We start from the raw sequence: 23,262 nt of genomic DNA on the forward strand, positions 1-23,262 counted from the left end.
TTGTTTATACATATTTTTTATTCCAATGAAGATATTATTAATGAAAAGGCAGTAGAAGATACAGAGGGACAAACAAGTACATGAAGAACCAAAGGGTTGGAGAAAACAAAGAAGAAACTGGAGGATGTTGATATTAATTAGAAATAAGATGCGTTCAATGGCTGCAATGAGTGGCGTAGATGGAGAGGGACAGAAAGGGATGTGGCATCTTAATCTAGTTATAATAATAAATTGATTATAGCTTAGCTTGCAAAAATCACAATTAGGCAACATTGCCTTTCTGGTTGATAATGCCTAAGCTTTTTGGGCATTTCATTGATAGCATCAACCACTGTATTTGATTTAGAGCTCCTTTCATTATGGTTAGCTCATTCATCTCTTTCTCAATGAAGTGAAGTGATCTTTCTATCTCACGTCACTCCTTGTGGCAAATCTCAGTGTATATTATATACATATTATATTATTTTATACATACTATATACACACGTGAAAGCAGGAAACATCACATACAGTGGTTGAAGCTCTTTTTGTATTCTTGTATACGAAATCAAACACTACTCATTAATTATAATTAAATTAATACTTCAATTCACCCCATTGTGAAAAAGACAACCATCTAGTCCTCATGGCAGAAATAGCTAAATCAACACAATATATGTAGTTGTGGGTTGAATCTTGTGACTGACTAATTTTGCAAGCTACCTACACAATCAGTGCTCAAGTCATATTAATATAGAAGCTAAGAAGGAAATAGTGGAAATAATCTAATGAATATTGAGAATAATCTGTGTGTACATAAATACATATAACTATTTTTTTTCCTTATTCGTGTGCTTTTAGCTATGAAAAAGTATCATTCATGACAGTCGCTTAGTTGAAGACGTGAAGGGAACAACATTAATGTCATGTTTGGTAAGAAGAAAAATAATAGAAGAAAAAATAAAATGAAATATCTGTTGTATTTAAGTTTAATTTAAGTCTAAATATGTGGCCGACTTGCTTTCTTTGTTATCAAATCTCTCCTACCAAATATTGTGAAATGCCAAGCTACTAACTGAACCGAGAATTCCATGAAAATAAAAAGGGTTTTGAATCTCTGAACCAAGCATAAATTGATGCAATATCGGTTTATGAAAGGGATGGCCACTAACCCGCGTATAAAATAAATGGTTAAAGACTCCATTAATGGTCAGATTTAATGAAATCCATAATTAGTTACCAAAATAAGGTTTATTTTTTAATTACTATTTAATTATGTGTTGATATAAAGTAACGAAATCATATTATTGCTATTAAATTCTTTTAATACTTTGACGATACAAAAATGATGGCATTGACCCTATTCTACTTTTACATAGTAAATTAAACTACATTTTCTTGAGTGTGACAATTTTTTTAGCTATTCTTACTTAAACAATTATATTTGTTATTCTTAACTTATTTTTAAATTTTAAATAATATTGAAATAACAATGATTACATGTATTGCACCAGTGTTTAAATTTATAGGTATCAAACTAGAAAAATAAAAAAATGAAGAAACTATATAAAGTAAACTAAAAAAATATGAATAAAAGCTAGGCATCATATCTATCTTAAAAAAATTAAAAAGGATTTGAATTTAAATCTACAGGAAGAAAAGTTAATAATGACATGTGGTTCTTTAAAGGAGAGAAAACTAAAAAGTTAAGTCAGTCACAAAGTACGTAATACCTTAATTTAATATAAAAGAATGAAAAAACTTTGATTTAAAGAAAAAGTTCAAATTTAATGTAAAAAATAATTTAAAATAAATTAACTCAAGAATATAATCATCTAAATTTTGGAACAAAATATAACATAAAAAGAAACAAGAGTAAATAACTGAAGTTTAATGTAAAGTTCTGTTATGTTTGTAGTAATTTGATTTGTTTCTATAAATATAACAAATAAAAAAGTAATAAAATTATATGATTCAAAAGGAAAAATAATATTATATGTGAAAGTAAATTGATTTTCAATATATTTTTTTATAGTTAAAAATATTTTTTCATACAGTATATATTTCTTAAATTTCACTTTATTAATAATTAACATTACTATGTACATCAAGCTAATAATTTTATTTTATTTAGTTATCTTTGCACATTATACTTTAATTTTAAAATACTTGTGTGCTCTAAATTAAAATTAAATTCATCAAAAAGGAGTGGGGACCATCTTGAAGAACTGCCTTTTACAATGAACTACACTTGAACTTGTTACTGTAGTGAAGAAGTTTTAGCCATGAAACTTTTCACTTTATTCTATTAGCTTGTTCCAGGTTGAATGATAGTTTCTTCATACTTTTTTTTTTCAATAAGTATATCCTTTATTTTTTCTTTTTCCCTTCCTTACAAGTAAACGGCAGCGAGAAATTTACACCTTGCAACTACGCATCGCATTATTAGGTTACATAATCCGAATAAAATTGCATTTAGAGTAAGGAAAAGAAAAAGAATAATAACATGGAGCCTAAGAAAGAAAAAGGAATTAAATGAAGCTTAGGAAAATAATAAATGTGATTAACATTAACACATTAACGTTCCTCCAAAGATTCACCAAAACCAAAACCCACCCCAAAGGCTCACTCACCTCACCTGCAAAACACTCCACTCTACAACACAGTATTCTCTCTATTTCTATTTTTATTTTTATTTTCTTTTTAACACCTACGTCTCTCTCTCTCTCTCTCTCTCTGTGCATCGCTATTCTATTTCTCTCACTCCCTCACTGTTCCTCCCCAAATGCTGAATCTGAACCACACCCACTGATCTACACTGTGGAAGACATTCCCAAGATTTCAGCTTTGGCGGAAGAAGAGCAGAGCAAGCGGAAACCCTCATGAGAGAGGCAATGTGAGGGAGGGAGAAGGTTCCTTCTTTTTCTTCTTTCTCAGGTTTCGGAAATGGTGGCTGCCATTTCGGAAGACCCATTGACCTCTTCTAATGGCACCATCCCCAGAAGACCAAAGGGTAGGCAAGTTTCTTCAAGGTACATGTCTCACTCACCTTCTCCTTCACCTTCACCTTCTTCAACCACAACAACAACTACTTCAACTTCAACATCTACAACGACTTCTTCTTCTCGTCGATTCCCTTCCCCTCTTCTCTCGCATTCCTCCAATTCCTCTACGCCGTTAGTCCCGAAGCGTTCCCAATCGGTGGACCGCCGCCGCCCCCGCCCGGCGACACCGCTTCCCGAGGCGGCGAAGCTTCTCGTGACTTCCACTCGGAGCCTGTCGGTTTCCTTTCAAGGAGAGGCCTTTTCGCTGCCTGTTAGCAAGACCAAGGCCGCCGCCGCCACCCCGCCGCCGCGGAAGGCCGCCACGCCGGAGCGACGGAGGGCTACCCCAGTGAAGGGGGAGAATTCGAGGCCGGTGGATCAGCACCGGTGGCCGGCGAGGACCCAGCGGGTGGATCATCTCTCCAAGAGTGTGGATGTCAGTGATAAGAAGAAGGTTATTGGGAATGGGTTTGGGAAAGTGGTGAGGGCTTTGCAGCAATCAATGGTGGTGGAGGGTGAGAAGAGGAGAGCTTCTTTTGATGGGTTAGGAGGGTTGAGTTTGGATTTGGGGAAAGCTGAGTTGTTGAAGGGTAATAGTAATAGTAATAGTAATGCTAATAATCATAGTAATAATGATGGTGGTGGTGGTGGTGGGAATTTGGTTAATAAGTCTTCATTGGCTTCTGATCTCACTGCTTCTGATACTGATAGTGTTTCCTCTGGGAGCACTTCAGGAGCACATGAGTCTTCTGGGGCTGCCAAGGGCACTAAGGAGCCTCGTGGCATTGTTGTGTCTGCCAGGTTTTGGCAGGAAACTAATAGCCGGCTGCGCCGCCTTCAGGACCCCGGTTCGCCCTTGTCAACTAGCCCTGCTTCTAGAATTGGGGTGCCAAACAGGAATGCTCAGTTGAAAAGGTATAATAGTGATGGTCCCATGTTGTCGCCGCGAACCATGGCTTCTCCTGTCAGGGGGAATGTGAATGCTCGACCTGCTTCGCCGAGTAAGCTTTGGGCGGGATCATCCCCCTCTAGGGGGGTTAGTCCTGCTAGGGTGAGGAGCACGGTTGCCAGTTCTATCAATAGTGGTTCAAGTAACACACCCTCGATTCTTAGCTTCTCTGCTGATGTGCGAAGAGGGAAGATTGGGGAAGATCGGATATTTGATGCGCATACATTGAGGCTTCTGTATAACCGGTATGTGCAGTGGCGTTTCGTGAATGCAAGGGCAGATGCTACATTTATGGTGCAGAAACTGAATGCTGAGGTATGGTTAAATGTGTATCAGGTCATACCATATTTAGAAAGTATTATGGTTGCTGCTACTTGTCTCGGATATGAATGTCTGTTAATATTTTTTTTAGTAATTTTTTTGTTTAATGCTTGTATGTTGTAGTGTGTTTTATGGAGTGGTTTAGATTAATAGGGTCTTTGTCTTAGGAATGCGTTATCAAACTACTTTTGAGAAGCACTGTGCTGGAAGTTTAGGCTGCTAAGGTCTTGAGGTTTCATTTTCAAGGAGATATGCTAGGTTTAAGAATGCTGATTGACTAAGATTGTGAAACTTGTTATAGTTATACTTTTCTATCAAAACCTAGAAAATGTAGATAGTATATTTATAAAAAGTTCCTTGAACCTTCGGTTGCTCCAAGCAAAGAACTGGAGTGATCTCATCCATTCTCCTTGCTTTTAAGTGCTTGGAGATTTCAAATTGCACCATATCATTATGATTGCAGATAGATTGGGACAGGCTCGTTAGAGAAAGGTGTGGAGTTTAAATAAAGATTGGCAAGGTGTCTCCAAAAGTTCTAGCCTAATGTTCTATTCTAAATGTCTTCAGAAAACCTATTTGATTGATGTACATGTTTTATGTATTATTTTAAGAAATTTTCTGACTTCTGGAATGTGCTAGAGAAACTTTTTTTTTTCCTTTTTTATGACCAAGAAATTATCTTTGTTCGTAGTGACTTGATGAGGATGTTGTATAGCAAAAAGTTGTTGTGTAGAAATGTATAAGTAGTCTTCTCCCTTGTTTGGCTCAAGTTCACAACTTGTTACAAGTAGAAGTTTACAAGGAGTGATTCAAATGGAAATGTGAACTTGTGAACCTTCTATCTACGTGGACAAAAAGAACATATCACATACAGAGATAAGGAGTGTCGTGAATGCTCACACACTTAAGTAAGTGTATGTACAGAAAATAGAAGTAGTCGGTGGAAGTGTATATTCTTGAGCAAGATTCTTGGTAGCATATCTTGACCTAATATCTTGTTGGCCTTGAGTCAGGTGTTTAATGAACATTACACCATTTGATCTTACAACACTTTATAGGCCCCAGAAATCCATAGATCTTAGTGACATTCAACAATTTCACTCATTATTTTCTGTTTTTGGATTAAAATTTTCTGAAATCTTTATCCAAAAGTTGTGTTTTCTGCATGTAGATTTGTACTGGCACATTTAATTTCTAGTGTTGTGAAATTATTTACTCCCACAATGTTTAGGATGACAATGGCGATCCTATTGGGTGATAACAGTTACAATACCATCACCAGCTAATATACTGTAGGCTAACCTAAATTATTTTAATTATGGCAGAGACATTTGTGGAATGCATGGGTAACAATCTCAGAACTCCGGCATTCAGTCATACTTAAAAGAATCAAGCTTGTGTTACTGAGGCAAAAGTTGAAGTTAACTTCCATTCTAAAAGGACAGGTATGATTCAGATCTCTGAGCTTTCAATTTTAAAACAATGTGTCTTGTGCAGTGAATGTAACTTGTGGAAGGTGATTAGCTTGATAAAATTCACATTTTAATCCGTATTGCTTTTGTTTTTATTTATAATTGCTTGCTGTTGAAGTCCATGACCTCTTTATAACTTGATGCAAAGTTGATGAATTGACAATATTTTAGCAATTCAATATTGTTACTTCCAACCATATCTTGTAAGGATTAAATGCTATGTTTACTCGAGAGTCATAATCAGCATTCATCAATTCAATAGAAGTTTATTGTGCTTGGTAATAGATTTCGTATTTGGAGGAATGGGCCCTTCTAGATAGAGATCACTCCAGTTCTTTGCTTGGAGCAACTGAAGCTTTGAAGGCCAGTACCCTCCGTCTTCCAGTTGTTGAAAAAGCAATAGTATGTTCTACTTTTCTTTTTTGATTTTTTTATACTTTGCGCACTTTTTCTAAATTAGACTGTTAAATATTAAACTGTTTTTCTTTATCAGGCTGATGTACCAAATCTAAAGGATGCTTTGGGGTCTGCAGTTGATGTGATGCAGGCAATGGCATCCTCAATATACTCTCTTTCTTCAAAGGTGATTTTTTTTATATCTTCTGTATTTTTTATTTTTTGTAAGGTGCAGTGCTCTTTTAATTAGTCATGCAGGTTGGTTTCCTATCCCCGATTCACTAAATAATCATCTTACCTTTTAATGTTTATTTTTTAAAAAAATATAATCAAGAATGAACTGAAGAGTTTTGATTCAAATTGATGTTTAAGCACAAACTTTGAATCTTTCATAAATGCAGAAGCTGTAAAAGATCAAGGATTAGTAGTTTTGAACTAAACTTTTTGATACATACTTGCTACTATGTGTGTGTGTGTGTAAGCCATTCTCATCCTTGTTTTTTTAGTATTTGATGTGCTGCTGTGTTGCATGTCAGTGTCCATTTTGTCTGCTTTAAGCTCTACTTCCTTTGGGGGAGTTCCGAATGCGTTATAATTTTTTTTTCTTCATTCCTTTGTGGCTTGGCAATTGTGTTTTTAACCTGTTTTGAATTTGTTGATATATGGTTCCTTGGATAAGAATATAGGTGCAATAAACCCATGATTGTTGCCTTGGTTCATTTCTGGAACCATCAAGGATATTGTTTTGCTTTCTGTGGTTGGCCTATTGGGTTACAGATAAGCACATGTTTGCACTTCTGGTAGTATATCTAAAAACATAGAGTTTCTAGCAGGTGGAAGAAACTAACTGCTTGGTGGCGGAAATCCTAAAGGTGACATCAAAAGAAAGGCTTTTGCTTGAACATTGCAAGGAGTTTTTGTCCTCGTTAGCAGCCATGCAGGTAATCATGTTTGCTTGAAGCTATCTCATACTAATATGTTGTATCAGTATTCTTATTGCTATTTTTTATCTAATATTTCTGGCAGGTCAAGGATTGTAGCTTAAGAACGCATATGTTACAACTTTCTCGCGTGCCAACTTCCAGCTGCCTGACAACACGTGTGTAGAACTGATCTTATTTGACAACTCACTCTTAATGCTAACACTACTCCAAGCCTTTTATTTTCCACAGGGTGGAGATATAACACAGAAGGTAATAAGAATGGAATGGGGTTAATCGCTGGCTTTTGGTGTTCATTTGACATTTTTGAAACATGTTGCGGTCTTGTATGTCGTGTGTAGTATCTCTTTGTGTCTGAATATACAATTTACAAAGGAAAAGAGGTGGCTTTTCACTCACTAGTTAGCTAGCTGTATACAATTACCTTGTCATTTGAGGAAAAGCGAGTGGCTATGTATATATCTATATATGTAATCAACTAATCATTTGTTTGTTAGGTAGTTTGTTGCTTAGATCTTCATTTGAATCGCTGGTATATGTCTATTGTATCTTGTCACTATAGCTTTAGCAATCAGAGACATGACTTTCACTTATTCACGAGGGACTGTCAAATTTCTAGTCGGTGGGAGAATGGATGTTTAAAGATGTGTTTATGATCTTTGTTGTTGTAAACAAGTGAAAACGTGATCATGATAACACAGCCAAAAAGCAGTACCTAACCGTCTGTTTAAGTGAAGATAGCAAAAATAGGCTTGCTTCAACATGATCACATTAAGACTTTCAGGACAATTGTTTCACTTTCCTGTACGAAATTTCTTGTGTTTCACAATTGTGACAGCTCTTCAGCCATAGAACAAAATGAAAATGTACGGAGTAAGGCACCGTGATGAGAACGAGATTGTTTCCCTCATCCCGGAAAAAAAAATTATGAAAACCACGAAAACGTGTAGATATATATTTTACATGAAATAACTAAGTTTGATAGTAATATCGTCCAACGAACTTAGTTTCTCAATTGAAGTCTTTGTAGATAGATGTTGTTGTCACCAAAATCAAACAGACGACTTTTAAACAATTAGCGTGATGAGCGGTACTTAAGATTGAAAAAGAATAAACAAAGCAGCTAGGAATACACTCCAACCACAATTTCCTGCCAATATTGCAGCTTGACTAAGGACACGTTGTCCTTTTTAATGTACCCAGTAAGGGTAAAGTCGTATCTATATTTTTTTAATACATAAAAAACTTTTCTTCATACATTCATATAATTTTTTTTGGATACATCTGTCCCCCCTTATATTATCTTGAGATGTAAAGGATTAACTGGATTCCATTATTTGGTCAACCACAGATGTTGGCCTAAATAGGACAAGTTACTTTTTTAATACTGTGCCAAAATTGAGGGAGAAGTACAACATTCCTAGTCTCATCAGTTTCAATTTTATTTTATTTTTTTAATTGAACGAGAGACTGTAATAGGTCTTCCAAGGAAAAAGGAGAGGTAAAAACAAATGAAAAAAAGAAAAGAAAAGCAAAGTGCATTGTTAGAAAAAAAATCCTGCACACTCACAATTCATATTTTGCACCTGAGCCGACTAAACTTAAAGGATGTCTATCAATTTTAGTTTACTTTTGACGAGAATAAAGACAAAACAATAGGAGAGCCATTTCTGACAGATACCTGTATCCAACAATTTACCTAGCGCTCACAACATTTTACAAGTAGTTTTTGGTGTTCACAAAGAGCAAGTGCAACAGTAGAAAAGAACAAACGAAGAAATTCCTATTTTCAAAATGGCCATCAGGAATCAAGCTGGTGGATTGGGATAGACTTTGGGTTTCGGCTTGACCTCAATCTCGTTTACACTACGAACAAAGATAGCATCTTGTTCTTGGCTGAAAAAAGAAATGAACAAGTTACTTGAAACTAGCACGTATAATATAAGAGAGAAAGTTCATAGTGAGAGAGAGCATACCTTTTAGGTCCATCTTCGAATGTGTAACTTGATGCAACAGCCAACAGGCGTCCATCTCTGCTAAACGAAAGTGCTGCAACGCTAGTTGGATATTTTGAGTACTAGAAGAGAAAACAGCAATTTAGTAACCGAATCGATTACCTTACGAAAATTCTGGTCACTCAAATTATGCAAAGCAAAAAGGAATAAAACCTGGTATAGCCTCTTCTTATTGTTTCCGTCCCATACGTTAACATACCCGTCACAACCTCCCGTGGCAAATGTACCATATCTGCAGACATTTTTTATCAAGCATTTTGTTAATAACGATTGGGTCAACATAAGTTGGTAATCCTAACATGCACAGCTGACAACACCGTTTAATTTCAAACACCATTTAAAGGGTAATCACAGGGTTTTATCTTTGGAGCTCTTGAAATTTTAAGGATTAGAGAGGTGGAATAGAGAGTGAATACAAGGTATTGGATGGATGTAAAACAGAACGCTCATCAACCACTTTAATGTATTTATATACTCAAACTACATCTGTGAAAAAACATTTGTCCCTCTATTTTGGATGAACAAATCTAAACCAAGAACAATGACTCTGTACTAGGATCCCACCATTGGAGTCTTGGAAAGGGTAGATGTGTAGGCAATCTTACCACCACAACTGGAAAGATTGCTTGCAAGATTTTAATGCATGAACTTCAAGTCACAAGGAAGCTATTAAGAAAATTTTCTTAATATAATTTATATTCATATTTCTCTACAGGACCCTTTAAAGATACAAGCTACAGCTATTGACACTGTAAATCCTAGAGAAACAATTATGCGAGCAATTTAAATCCTTTCTAGATTGTCTCGTTCGTTATTCATGGAAATAATAAAATTCAGGTGGCAGAACACTCTAAAACACTTACATGGGGTGGAATGCAATTGCATTTACAGGATAGACAATGTCCCTTCCAGCTTCTGATTTCCTGTGACACTTGAAAGCATATCTGCATGAAGGTTAGACAGGTCATTAACAGGTAAAAGTTAGTGAACATATATGCTGTTCTTCATATGCACTGTTGTACTATCATAACATAAGTATGGACAAGAAGTTCAAAATATTCATATCACAAGTGGTATTAGAAAGGGATAACAAAGTTGTATAAAGAGAAATAAATACTTTTTTGCTTGGCTAGCCTCTGAGAGGTCAAAGAATTCCATTGCAACCCGGCCCTCAACAGAACTAAGTGCATATCCTGCACAAATCAGTTATTTGAGTACAAAGAATAACAAATATCTTTGCAGAGAAACATAACAGAAATCAGTGTGTCATCTTCAGAAAAATCAATGACTGAGTTATAGCCATCAGTTAAAGTTCACCTGTTCCATTAGGGTAACAGTGCACACATCTGGTTTGATATTTTAAAGAAGATTCTCTTCTTTGTTCAGGTTGAGACATGTTTCTCAAATCATAGATATTAACATGTCTTCCAGCTGTTGCTACAACCAGACGATGTCCAACCAGTGAGAGAGAGTAGACACGCTCGGCTTGAGGATATGTCCCAACAAGTGTGCGCTCTTGGCCACTTGCACCTCTAGGGTCCCAACATTTCAGGGTCTTGTCCCAACTACCAGTGATCAATTGCCCTATAGTGACAGACAAGATAGAAGTAAATATCCTTTGAAGAGTGATTTCTTTAGTTCAGGAATTAAGTGACCTAGTAATTAGTAACACAGATGAGATGAGGTCAGCATTATAGAGATAGAAAGGAGACCTGCGGCATATGAGTACTCAACACAACGAACGGGGGCATCATGCCTTCCCAGAATATCCTCTTTGTTAGAGCTGAAGACAAGCCTGGAACATGATAATATGAAGTGTTAATTACTCTCCCCTCCACTTAGAGATGAATGCCCTCTCCTCCACTCAGAAATGCTTAAATTACACTTTCTCTCCCCTTAATTTAAGAATTACATTTCCTTTTCCATAGGGATGAATTGTGTTACATTTTAATCCATTCTAAATATAAACTAATCTTAAATCTCTTTAAGTGGTAACCAGCAACGGTAAGCAAGCCTCTACCAAGGGGAGTTTTTTCTTGCTGCAACTTCTAATGTTGCTGACAATTAATTTTGGACTTTGTACAATCAAATATTGGAATTTAGAAGATAAAATGTTGCTTTATATACACATAATTTTAGGGTAGGAACTTAACTCATAATCTATGTCTTATTTTCTTAAGTCCAAAAACGGGTAGTTGGAATTCAAAACTAACTAATGGTAAGTAAGGAGAGTCACAAAAGGAGAAGATTTATTCACACAAAGATGAGATAAAGTGTGAAGCATATTAATCTCTTGAGAAAAAAAAAAGACACTAAATTTTTAAATAAAAAGGAAAGACTCTCCTAAAAAAAATAAAAAGGAAAGACAATGTAATTTCCAATGTCATGGGCAGTCAACTTTGAACATCACGTAATCGAATTTTGGACTTCACAATATAAAATCATGTTCTAAAAAGCCATAACTCATAATTTACACTTCATCTTCTGAAGTATTTTAGCCAACAGGAGGGATTCAAATCTAAACTAACCAATGGTATTGAGAGTCACAAGAAGAGAAACATTGAGAGCAAGCGATTAAATTAACATTTGTAGTATAACTCATATCAATCCATCGTAAACAAAGCAAATTAAAAGGAAAGAGAATGTAATTTAAGGATATATGAAGGAGAAATGTGTAATTTAGTTATCCAGGTATAAAGAACAACACAACTAGGTCACAGGGTGAAGAACAAGACAAGTAGCTAAGTTTGACATTGAAGAAGAGAGTGAGTAAGTGACCGTCTAACAGTGTTGTCGGCGGCGACACTGAAGCCGGAGGAATCATCGTGGAAGCAGCAATCGAGGACGGGACCAGCGTGCATAAACTCTCCTCTCAAGACATTGGCACTGGCATCATACAACCTCACGCTCTAAATAGAACCATCATCAAACACACACAAATCAATGGTATACATATACTAACTGAATGAAAAGAGAGAAGAGAGAAAGAGGAGCATACATACAAACCTTGTCCCATGAGGACACAAGGAGATGATCGCTGTGATTGGAGAATCGAAGATTGGTGATGCCGTCCAATGGAGGATTCGACAACTCTCGCCCCGTCGCGGGCACCGCAGAAGCCATGTCTGCGATTTTGTTGAAATTTGAAAGTTCTGGGGTGGGAAGGGAAGGTTCAAAAAATGGATAAATGTAAATTACACCGACTAATTCCGGAAGAAGCGCGTGACCTAATCAATTTTCAAAACACAAACCCCCACCCCCCTTTCTTTTTCTCATATTCAAGATATATTAATTATTTCCTTTAACTATTTAAATAAATCAATCATTTAACATATGTTTTGTTAAGCGTTTCGATCCAGATCTTTTCCATGTCATATGATTTTCTATCTCTTCAGAAAAACTTTCAAGGATAGTTTCAACCTCTTTTACTTACTTAATGTGATTATTTGGGTTTGAGAAGTAGCTCCAAATACAGAATTAAACAAAGTTTAAAATATGTAGAATTACAAATGAAGGTTGAATATAATGAAAGGAATAGTCTTTCTTAATATGGTAAATTAAGGTTAGAAAAAGAATATCCATAAAGTAATTTATCGTCAAATATATTTGCTACTGTGAAGCTCAATTTGAAATATAGTATAACCTTTATTTCAAAGTATAATGTTGACTCTGGTCTTTTATATGATAAACGAATAACTAAGTCATCAAAACTAATAAAAATAATTAAGTTAGTTGTTTTAATTAATAATAAGAATTTGAATTTTATTTCTAAAATACCTATAAAATTAAATAACTTAAGTAGTAATTATATTTATTGACATTATAAAATTATTCAAAGAATAGCATTTTCTACCAATAAGTGTAGCTTATAGTATTATTATTAGGCGAATAATGCATTCATTTTTATGAATAATGGGTGAATATCTAGTTAATTGATTCCACGATAAATTAAGAATATAAAATGAAATTAACAATTAATACATTCAAATGTAAGTGAGGAATAACACGATGGTCATTGAGTTACTAGAGGATACTTTCTCCTGAAATATGGAGTTATTCGTTGTTGTTTTTTTTTTTTGTTAATAAGAAAAAAATAAAGTTAAACAAGGTCATACTTAAAAAGTTAAATTCAATTGACAAAGACAAAAAGTGTTCACTCTAAAGTACGTGGACTTCGGAGGATAATTGGTGGCATATGCATATAGCCATGAGCCATCTCAACTCAATGATAATTGGTTACATCTCGAGATAGAATCTTGCATTAATTAATTTGAATATATAATAACCAATATTGAAATATAAATAATTGGACAAATCACTTAAAAAAAAAAAACACCTTTGGCTAATTTTTCTACACCTGTTCTGACGACGTTTCATTCTTCTGAGCAAGGTGGGGAGAAAAAAAGAATAACCTTAAGGAGAGGGTACCAAATATAGCCCGCGGTTCCTATTAGCAACACAAATAATAATAATTTCATTGAATCAGCCTCGTGTTGTTTCTCCGTCATTATGATTTTATGATGGTCCATGACCGCATGCTCTCAGATTATTTGATTACCGAATCTTCTTTCAGAACTTGATTATTCACAAACAATACCAACTTTATTGTAAGCAGATAATATAAGTGCTAATATAGATTGCAACAAATCTTGTATATCATGAAAGAACAAAGTACATTGATAGCATCAGCAGCCAGAAGAAGGAGAAAGACTCTTCGGATGCATGCATGACTATTAGTTAATTACCAAGGCCGTTAGTTAGTTACAAACTTAGTTAATTACGGGTTGTAGCAGCTTGAACCCAATTGTATATAAAGATACTCCAGCATGAATAGAATGCAGAGAAGAATTATGAAACACTTGTTTAATGTAGTTAACATAACATAAGAGTAATTTCGGTTCATAGCATACATCCAGGTCGATTCTCATTCAATCAAGGAAGCCTATGACCATAGAATTTTCATGTATCAATATTTGTTCAACTAGCCAATGTCCTCACCAGATCCCTGACACATCAACCACATAATTTCCTAAAAATTAGATTGTATCATATTATTTAAATGAGAATTCTCCAAAGGAGAATATATAATTTTCATCCCAATTTCTCTGAGTTTAATAGCTCTTGGCTTCCATTTTTAGTTTCTAAGCCCACCTTATTTTTCCATATGAGATAAAATTGAATTATACCCCTCAATATAATGCTAGTCACAGCAAATGTCGCATGGTTTCACTCGTTTCTTTTGATTTATTTCATGAAATTGAAATCCAAAAGCTAGCCTCATGCTGAATCACCCATCTAATTCTCCAAAACTAAAGTTGCAAAAATTGCCACAGCCTCAAGCAAGCAAGTCCATGCCCAAATGGTAACGACTGGTCTTTCACTCCAGACATGCTATCTCAGTTACCTCCTTAAAATATCTTAGTGTTAGTGTGCCTTCCGAGATTGTTTTGTGAGCATCCATGCCATATTCCTCGTTAACAAATATCACAGTGTTAACTAAATGCAACAGCATGCTGTGTTCTTTTGCTTGTGTGCTAGCTGCGTTGCGCCTGTACCATGTACCCGTTGTATGAAACCAAAGAGGAAAAAGCAAGGAACAATACGAAAGGGAAGTTGGGAGCATACCCAGTATAGCCAATCACTACTGTTATGCATCCTTTGTTTTGTACTTTTTCCTTTCTTTCTCTCTCTAAAGTTGTTTTAAAAGTTTTTTTCTCTCATTATACTATATGGTTATTAATAACTCTCTTTTTTTTTTCTTCATTAAAATCTTAAACTGAATTTTTTGTCTTTTTCAAATGTAAAAATGATAGACAAAAGGGGGACCTTTTAATTAATTATTATTATTTAATTCTTTTAAGTTTATGTAAAAAGAAAGAAGGACGAGTAATATAATAGAGGAAAAGAAAGAAAAGATGATTAAAAAACAAAAGATGAATAAATTATCAAGTATGATATGAAAAAATTCAATTAGGTTATGAAAAAAAAGTGTAATGTATTATGATACTTTAGAAATTAGTATTTTAGTATCGTAATGCATCAGATAAATATTTATTGTATATAATTATAATTAATAATAAATAATTATTTTAAATTTATAAATTGTATTATAATTATATTTTATAATTTTAAATGTATAATTTGTATTTTAAATTTATAATAAATAATTTAAATTGTAGTATAAAGTTATCTTTAAATTGAAACGAAAAAGAGATTTAAGAAAATTAAATATGTAAATAAAGATAAAAACATTATTTTAAGATGATTGATTGAGATATTTTAAGAAAATCAATTTATAAAGTCATTATGTATTTTTTCACTCAATTTTGAACAAAAATGATATTTTTAATTATAAAATATATTTGGAATTCTTGTAAAATTTAAAAAGTATTAATTTGATCTTTAAAAAAAATTTGTATCAATTTAGTTTCTGTACTAATCTGATATGATTAAACAAACTTATATGTATAATTTGATTATAAAATAATTAAATAATTTATAACTCTCAAAATGAATTAAATAATTTTTTACGGCTAAAAATTCTTAAAAGTTACAATTTTGTCACTTCTTAGGTGATTTCTTAGGTGATTTCTTGCATTTTTTGATGATATTAGGGGAGAATATCAAACAACAACAAGTTTGATTAGATCAAATTAATATTTTTTAAATTTTATACTCATTCCCAAACATATTTTATTCTATTTTTAATTTATTTTAAATTTAAATATGTTAAAAATCCCTTAAAATTTTAAAAATTTGGTGAGAAATCTATATTTTTCGTCATAACTTATTATGTACCCACGAGTTGGACACATCAGCCATATACATATATAGAGTCACATGAGAGGTATCAAATGACAGGACGTGTCACCTAATTTTTTTTTTATATTTAATTTAATAAATTATTTTATTAAAAAAACAGAAAATAAAGATAAATATGTGCAACTAACGGTGGCTTGCTTCATTTTCCCTATACTCTCGTTGCCATCATCGTCGTCTTCCTTCTCCTCCGACAAGCCCTGTGCCAAGAAGCTCTTCTGCGACCAAGAGGATCCCACTCACTATGGCTTCTCCACCGTTCCCATTCCCCTCATCACCAACTCCCTCGTCAACAAGTGCGACTCTTTCCCCGTCCTCCACCGCTGCGTCTTTGACCCCTACACCCCTCCAGCGCCGGCACCGGAGCTGGAGCAATCCCTGCCGCTGAATAGAGACTCTGGGATGCCTCCTCTACTGCTGAGATTCCGACGGAGCGTGTAGGACCTCTCTGTTCCTTCGCTGGATAAGGCTCTGTCCTATCTGAGCTCTGAAGAAATTTCCGCGCGTAATTTCGTGGTATGGAGGGTTGAGAAATTGAAACGTGAAATTAAGTTTTGATCTTTTTGGGTTTGGAGTAATGGGTTTTTTTTTTGTGTGTGTGTAATTGCAGAGGCTGAGAAGGATGAAGGAGTGTTTGAAAGAGATGAGACACTGGTGGGATGGAGTTATGAAATAAGACGAAGAAGATGGAGGCGAAAGAGAAGAAGAGTGTGCAATTGTTGCTGAAGATGACAAGGTCCTAGCTCAGGTATGCATGTGTGTATATGGCTTAGTCTTCTTGATCTTGGACTAGCCGAGGAGCGACGAGAGGAGAACCAGCAGAGGAGGGGAGGACAGTGTTGGTGGTGTCATGGAGGCTGGTGGAGGAGGGGGAGGTGTAGTCCTCGTTGTCGACAGTGTAGTTCACACATTTGGATGGAGACTAAGGATAGAATTTTCCACAAAAGTTTTAAGGACGTAACCAGAAAAAAAAAAATTGAGAGATCAATTGCAAAATTAGAATACATTGGAGGGATTTCTAACATATTTAAGTCTTTATCCTATTACATCTTAGCCCATCCTATCATATTTCAATCCGCTTTGTTTCATTATCTACCATCAATCTAAATATACATAAATAAGAATAAAGTGAAACGAAATATTATTACTTTCTTAAAAATGAATAATGCCTATGAGTAGTTTTTTTATAACTCATAATAAATGAGAAACCTTAAAGTTCATATATTAAAACAAATCTTTTAAACCTAGAAACACACTCTAAGGAGATATCTTATTTTGCTAAGAAAGAAGCTCTTAATGCAAAAATTTATAGACACAACAGTGAAGACAACAGCCCATCTACTTAACCCGCCCGTGGAATCATTTTTGGTTTTGTTTTTCTGCACGTGTTCTGATTCTTCATTCTTCTTGATGCCAAGAAAATTAGATGAATTGGATTCTTGAGATTCACATGGATTAGAGCATGTCTCAAAGTTTAAAGGGTGTTTACAAAGGTATTTAAATATTACTTTCAATAAGATCCTCAAATCGACAACGAAAATTGAATTAATTGGATAAATCTTTGTTGGTGATTCTTCATTCTTTTGAATAAGGTGGAAAAAAAATGTAGGAGAGGGTCCCAACTCCCATGTAACGGTTCCTATTATCAACTCAAACACCAATAATTTTCATTGAATCAGCCTTGTGTTATTTGATGATACTCTTCAGTCTTCACTTCAATTTTTCCATTTCTAAGCCCACCTTATTTTTCCGTATCATATCATATCCAATTGGATTATATTTATGCCCCTCAATATAATGCTTGTCTCTTTTTAAGTTGATTTATTTCATGAAATTGAAACCCAAAAGCTAGTAGCCTCATGTTGAACCACCCAATTCTCCAAAAGTTGCAAAAATGCCACAACCTCAACACCCTTAAGCAAGTCCATGCCCAAATGCTAACAACTGGTCTTTCACTTCAGACATACTTTCTCAGTCACCTCCTCCAAATTTGCCTCAACCTATGCTCTTACCATCTTTAACCATATCCCAAGCCCAACACTTTTCCTCTACAATACACTCATTTCTTCACTGACTCACCACAGTGACCAAATTCATCTAGCCCTCTCACTTTACAACCATATTCTCACCCACAACACCCTGCAACCCAATAGCTTCACTTTTCCCTCCCTCTTCAAGGCTTGTGCCTCGCATCCATGGCTCCAACATGGTCCTCCACTCCATGCCCATGTTTTGAAATTCCTTCAACCCCCCTATGACCCCTTTGTCCAAAATTCATTGCTCAATTTCTATGCTAAATATGGAAAATTGTGTGTCTAGATATCTGTTCAATCAAATTAGTGAACCTGATTTGGCCACATGGAATACCATGTTGGCTGCCTAGCACAAAGTGCAAGTCACGTTCGTTGCTCAACCAGTTTTGAAGATGCTGATATGTCCTTAGAGGCATTGCATTTGTTCTGTGACGTGCAGTTGTCTCAGATAAAGCCTAATGAAGTTACACCTGTGGCATTGATTAGTGCATGTTCTAATTTAGGTGCACTTAGTCAGGGTGATATGTATTCCAAATGTGGCTATCTTAATCTTGCATGCCAATTGTTTGATGTGTTGTCTGACAGGGACACTTTTTGCTACAATGCCATGATTGGGGGGTTTGCAGTTCATGGTCATGGGAATCAGGCACTTGAAATGTATAGAAAGATGAAACTTGAGGGCCTAGTTCCTGATGGTGCAACTATTGTAGTTACTATGTTTGCCTGCTCTCATGGTGGATTGGTAGAGGAGGGCCTGGAAATTTTTGAGTCCATGAAGGGGATTCATGGGATGGAGCCAAAACTTGAGCATTACAGATGCCTAATTGATCTTCTTGGTCGAGCCGGGAGATTAAAGGATGCAGAGGAGAGGCTACATGATATGCCCATGAAACCAAATGCAATTTTGTGGAGGTCTTTACTTGGTGCAGCAAAACTTCATGGCAACTTAGAGATGGGGGAAGCTGCTCTCAAACACTTAATAGAGCTAGAACCTGAAACAAGGGGAAACTACGTGCTTCTGTCTAATATGTATGCTAGCATTGCTAGGTGGAATGATGTGAAGAGAGTGAGGATGCTGATGAAAGATCGTGGGGTTGACAAGTTGCCTGGTTTTAGCTTAGTGGAGATTAATGGTGCCATGCATGAATTTCTCACAGGTGACAAAGCGCATCCATTTTCAAAAGAAATACATTTGAAGATTGGGGAGATAAATAGAAGACTACAAGAATATGGTCACAAGCCAAGAACGTCAGAAGTTTTGTTTGATGTAGAAGAAGATAAGGAAGATTTCCTCTCTTACCACAGTGAAAGGCTAGCTATAGCGTTTGCACTAATAGCTTCTCCTTCAAGTATGCCTATAAGAATTATAAAAAACCTTAGAGTTTGTGGGGATTGCCATGTTTTTACGAAGCTAATATCAGCGGCATATCAAAGAGATATTATAGTTAGAGATCGAAATCGGTTTCACCATTTTAAGGATGGGAGTTGTTCTTGTCTAGATTACTGGTGATACTTTGTTCGTCTTACAACAAAATCAATACCTGAAAGAAAAGTATGAGTTGCTACATTAATGTGAAATTCATTTTATTTAGTTTAACTTAAATGAGTGTAGTTTTTATTTAGCAGATGACATGAGAAAAACTTCCATCAGATTATATGAATTTAAGCTGTTAGACGAAATTAATTTTAGTTCTTTATTTTTGTTCTTATTGCCAATAATTCAGCCTGTTGACACCACAAGGAAGGGCTCACTCCATGTTGAACGACAGAACTCTGCAATCTCATGCTATGCTGGTGCTGATTGAAATTGTAAAAAGTATTCAAAAAGAGGTGATATATCTTTTTCCTGAATGAATTTTAATATTTGAAAATAGTGTGATTAGCATTTGATTACCATAGGAACAAAAGTGTATTTAAGTCTAAATTTTTACTGTCGTTGTTTCGGTTGCTATTACTAACTAAAAGAATTAAATTATACAAACAATGATACTCCAGTATTGATATCATAGTCACATTTCATCTCACACATTGCCGATTTAGTATCTAGCAAGGTATTCATATGCTGTAAAAATCTATTTTCCCATCAATTATTATCATCAAATATTAAGACAAGCAATAATAATCCATTGAGAAGTACTAGCAAGACTTTCTTTAACATTTTTTTTCCAACATTGTCTCTTCTAATTTAGAGGTGAGATTCATCAAAACTTATGATTTTCAATAAATTTCAATTAATAATAGAAGTGTTAGAGAAAGTATTCATAACACTCCAAATGTTAACGGATTAACTAATTCATGGCCGGGAAAGTCTAAGAAATCAAGAAAGATTTTGCTTATGCCCATTAATTAGTCCTTACTTACAGCAGATTGTATTGGTAAATAAGAAAGTAAAATAAAAGATAACATTAAAGAGTTACACCTAAGTTTGCTCCTGTTATTGTTGTTATGCTAGCTAGTCAGAAACATTGACAAAAGTAATATTTAATAGATACTCATCCAATAATAATAATAATAATAAACAATAAGCTTAACAAGCTATTAGAAGAAGATAAATGCTAATCGGTGTTCTTAGGATAGTGGTTAAAAAACTTAAAAATATAAATGTTTTTTTTATTGAGAGACCAAAAATTATGTTGTTTATAATTTTTTTTTTTACTCTTATAATTTTTAGGATAAATATTATTTTTTTAGTTTCTTTATCAATATCCTAATAAGATTGATTAACAACATGATTAGAAGAATAGTGTAAGGAGGTTGGTTTGACTTTGAGGGGCAGAATCCAGTGGTCTACTTCCGAACGTGGAGATCTCGGATTCCTCCTCAGGGGGTGTCCCCACATGTTGCTTCTTGGGCTGGTGACACATTATTATTTCCCCTCCAACCATCACTCTCTCCACACTTGTTATTACTTGAGGGAGTGGGGTCAATGCAGCACCACCTCGGAGCACTTTCTCCACGCCCATTTGGCAGAGGTGCCAGTTCCCAGTCCACAACAGCCCCACTGCTCCATTCACTGGATTTATAGTACGCCCCACTGCTTCATAAAGCAGTGACTGAAACAAAGCTGCCAGTACCACATACATATATACCACAATTAAGTCACAACTTAATTTCCAAACTTCTTCACACACAGAAATAATAAATAAATACAGCTCCTCATTATTGATATATACTAATTAATTATAGTGGTTAGTTACTCATCAATGATATGTCACTAATTTATTGACCTGACTACACCCGCTCTATAGAAGAATTTCTTATATATTTCACTTAATTTTAGTCACAATTGTGCATACTAGAAATACACACACAAATTTGAGTTTATATATATAATTGTACAAACATTATCCTCATCCAAATTTAACGGAACAAGGTTTATCAGATAGAAGGTACTTGTAACTCAATATTGTAAAGATAACATTACTCCAACTAGGCACCTCTGGCTGTGATGCTGTTAATTTAGAAAAAGATTAAACAATTCGTATATGGGACCAGTTGACATATAATATTATTATGATTTGATGTAGATTAGCATCTCTAGCTAGCTAGCTATTTGAAAGATTAGTGATATAATCTCCTGCGGCAATTGCTTATAAGATTCTTAGACTTAAAAACTACTGCAGTTCTTATCTTAATAATTGCTTATATAAGTAACAGTTCTTAAGAATTGTGAAATAATAGTAGAACTCGTTTCAAGTTATGCTAACAAAATTAAATGAACAGAAATCATGTATCCACATTTGTAGTATATACTTTTGTAACTGTTTTTCATGCATCACATCACATGCTTACCAGATCTTTGGTTGGAGGGTACGGAGGAAAGGAAAGACATGAGAGTGGCACGGCCGAAGAACTTGGCGACGAAGAGGGTGGCGTGAGCTTGGGCTTGTGGGTTCTCTATCCACACTAGGCAATGTCGTAGCATGCAGTCGTCACTGCAACCCTTTCTGAGGACTCGACAACCATTGCAGCTCATCTTTTTCTTCTTAAGTTTGATCCACACCACACAACAATCTTAATTATTGTATATCTAGCTACTAGACTGGAACAGTGTATAGGGACAATATATCTTAATTAAATGGTCATATATACTTACCTAGTCTTAGAAACAGAAAGGATATGATGCAGGTTTTATAGGAAGGAAGGTCATGAGTTAGGCATAATATATAAAGTGAGAGTGGGAACATGCATCATCAATTAATCAACCAAACCCTTGTTCACTTCTCTGTTTATTAATATAATAGTATTAGAATAACGTTACTCATATATAATTTTATATTATATAAATAAATTCAACCATGGTTGAGTTACTAATGGGTAGGGGTCATGTGGAAACAATGTACGGCTAGATAGTATTCCAAAGAAACGGGTGTTCTGGGCCTGCTCAGGTTCTCCGCAGATGTTGGAATTTCTCTATAGTTGGATTCCCATCAACGTATATCTATTTTTCCAACCCATCAAGTTCTCGCTTGATTCTCCATTCAGATCAATGTAAATGAAATTCTCTATTGTTCTCATGAATATAGTGATCCATATAGTTTATTACTATATGATAATGTTGCAAGATTATTTTTTATCTTCTATTAGTGAACGCTTTCCCATGTGCTTTTCAAAGTTAGCTAGTGAGGCTGTAATTGAATACTTTTTTTTTATATTCTGATTTGCAAGAAATCAATCTTGCAATAATTTCCACCCCAAACTTGCTTAATCAATTGAGCTTGATACCAATTGATTAAAAATGTAGTATGATGTTTGATGATACATGACACAAGGATGATAATTATTAAGCTGGCGTATAAAGCTACATATTACATATAAGCATTGGATGTTATGATCAGAAGTTGGATACGTGGCAATTGGCATCTTTATCCGGAATGGACCACATCTACATCCACATGAAAAGAGTTTGGCGTATTTCCCAACAAATTAATGTCCGTGGAGAATGGGATTCCAATTAATTAGGTTAAACTTTCGCAGCTAAGACTTTTGGCCTTATATACATGCATCTTATGTGGTTAAAGGCGACTCCACCATGGTATCAAAATTGCTGTTATATTTAAATTGGGGGGGCAGGACCCAATATATCCCCTGCTTATGCTATACTATAAATTAAGATAGATTAGGCCATACAAATTTCAAAACTAGTTTGTGAAAGAGGGACTATTATTGGTGTATCTTCATTTTAAACACAAAGGAGTATCTGTGTCCCTTCAATGTATCAGGAAGACAAATGGAATTTGGGCATTATTATTATTACTTGTTGTAGACGCCTTTCAATTAATTTGACCTTTCT

General features: G+C 34.8%; 3 protein-coding genes and 1 pseudogene across 3 annotated transcripts; 2 read left to right on the forward strand and 2 right to left on the reverse strand.

Moving 5' to 3' along the window:
• Positions 1 to 2,570: 2,570 nt before the first annotated feature.
• Positions 2,571 to 7,745, forward strand: LOC114401177 (QWRF motif-containing protein 2). The gene is made up of 6 exons (XM_028363621.1): positions 2,571 to 4,287; positions 5,619 to 5,738; positions 6,051 to 6,167; positions 6,259 to 6,348; positions 6,995 to 7,102; positions 7,188 to 7,745. The coding sequence occupies exons 1-6, from the start codon at positions 2,926 to 2,928 to the stop codon at positions 7,266 to 7,268; spliced, it is 1,878 nt and encodes a 625-aa protein (XP_028219422.1). The 5' UTR covers positions 2,571 to 2,925; the 3' UTR covers positions 7,269 to 7,745.
• An 878-nt stretch (positions 7,746 to 8,623) lies between these two features.
• LOC114401643 (mitotic checkpoint protein BUB3.1-like) lies at positions 8,624 to 12,387 on the reverse strand. Its single transcript, XM_028364220.1, has 9 exons — positions 12,124 to 12,387; positions 11,896 to 12,026; positions 10,830 to 10,912; positions 10,435 to 10,701; positions 10,235 to 10,310; positions 9,981 to 10,061; positions 9,271 to 9,349; positions 9,079 to 9,179; positions 8,624 to 8,998 (listed from the first exon to the last, which is right to left on the reverse strand). Exons 1-9 carry the CDS (start codon positions 12,238 to 12,240, stop codon positions 8,911 to 8,913), a joined length of 1,023 nt encoding a protein of 340 aa, XP_028220021.1. The 5' UTR covers positions 12,241 to 12,387; the 3' UTR covers positions 8,624 to 8,910.
• Positions 12,388 to 16,001: 3,614 nt separating this feature from the next.
• On the forward strand, positions 16,002 to 19,561 carry LOC114401228 (annotated as a pseudogene).
• Positions 19,562 to 20,279: 718 nt separating this feature from the next.
• On the reverse strand, positions 20,280 to 22,089 carry LOC114401229 (LOB domain-containing protein 38-like). The gene is made up of 2 exons (XM_028363691.1): positions 21,762 to 22,089; positions 20,280 to 21,033 (listed from the first exon to the last, which is right to left on the reverse strand). Exons 1-2 carry the CDS (start codon positions 21,943 to 21,945, stop codon positions 20,702 to 20,704), a joined length of 516 nt encoding a protein of 171 aa, XP_028219492.1. The 5' UTR covers positions 21,946 to 22,089; the 3' UTR covers positions 20,280 to 20,701.
• Positions 22,090 to 23,262: the final 1,173 nt, after the last annotated feature.

This window comes from Glycine soja, chromosome 20 (assembly GCF_004193775.1).
Source record: "Glycine soja cultivar W05 chromosome 20, ASM419377v2, whole genome shotgun sequence".
Lineage (NCBI taxonomy): Eukaryota > Viridiplantae > Streptophyta > Magnoliopsida > Fabales > Fabaceae > Glycine > Glycine soja.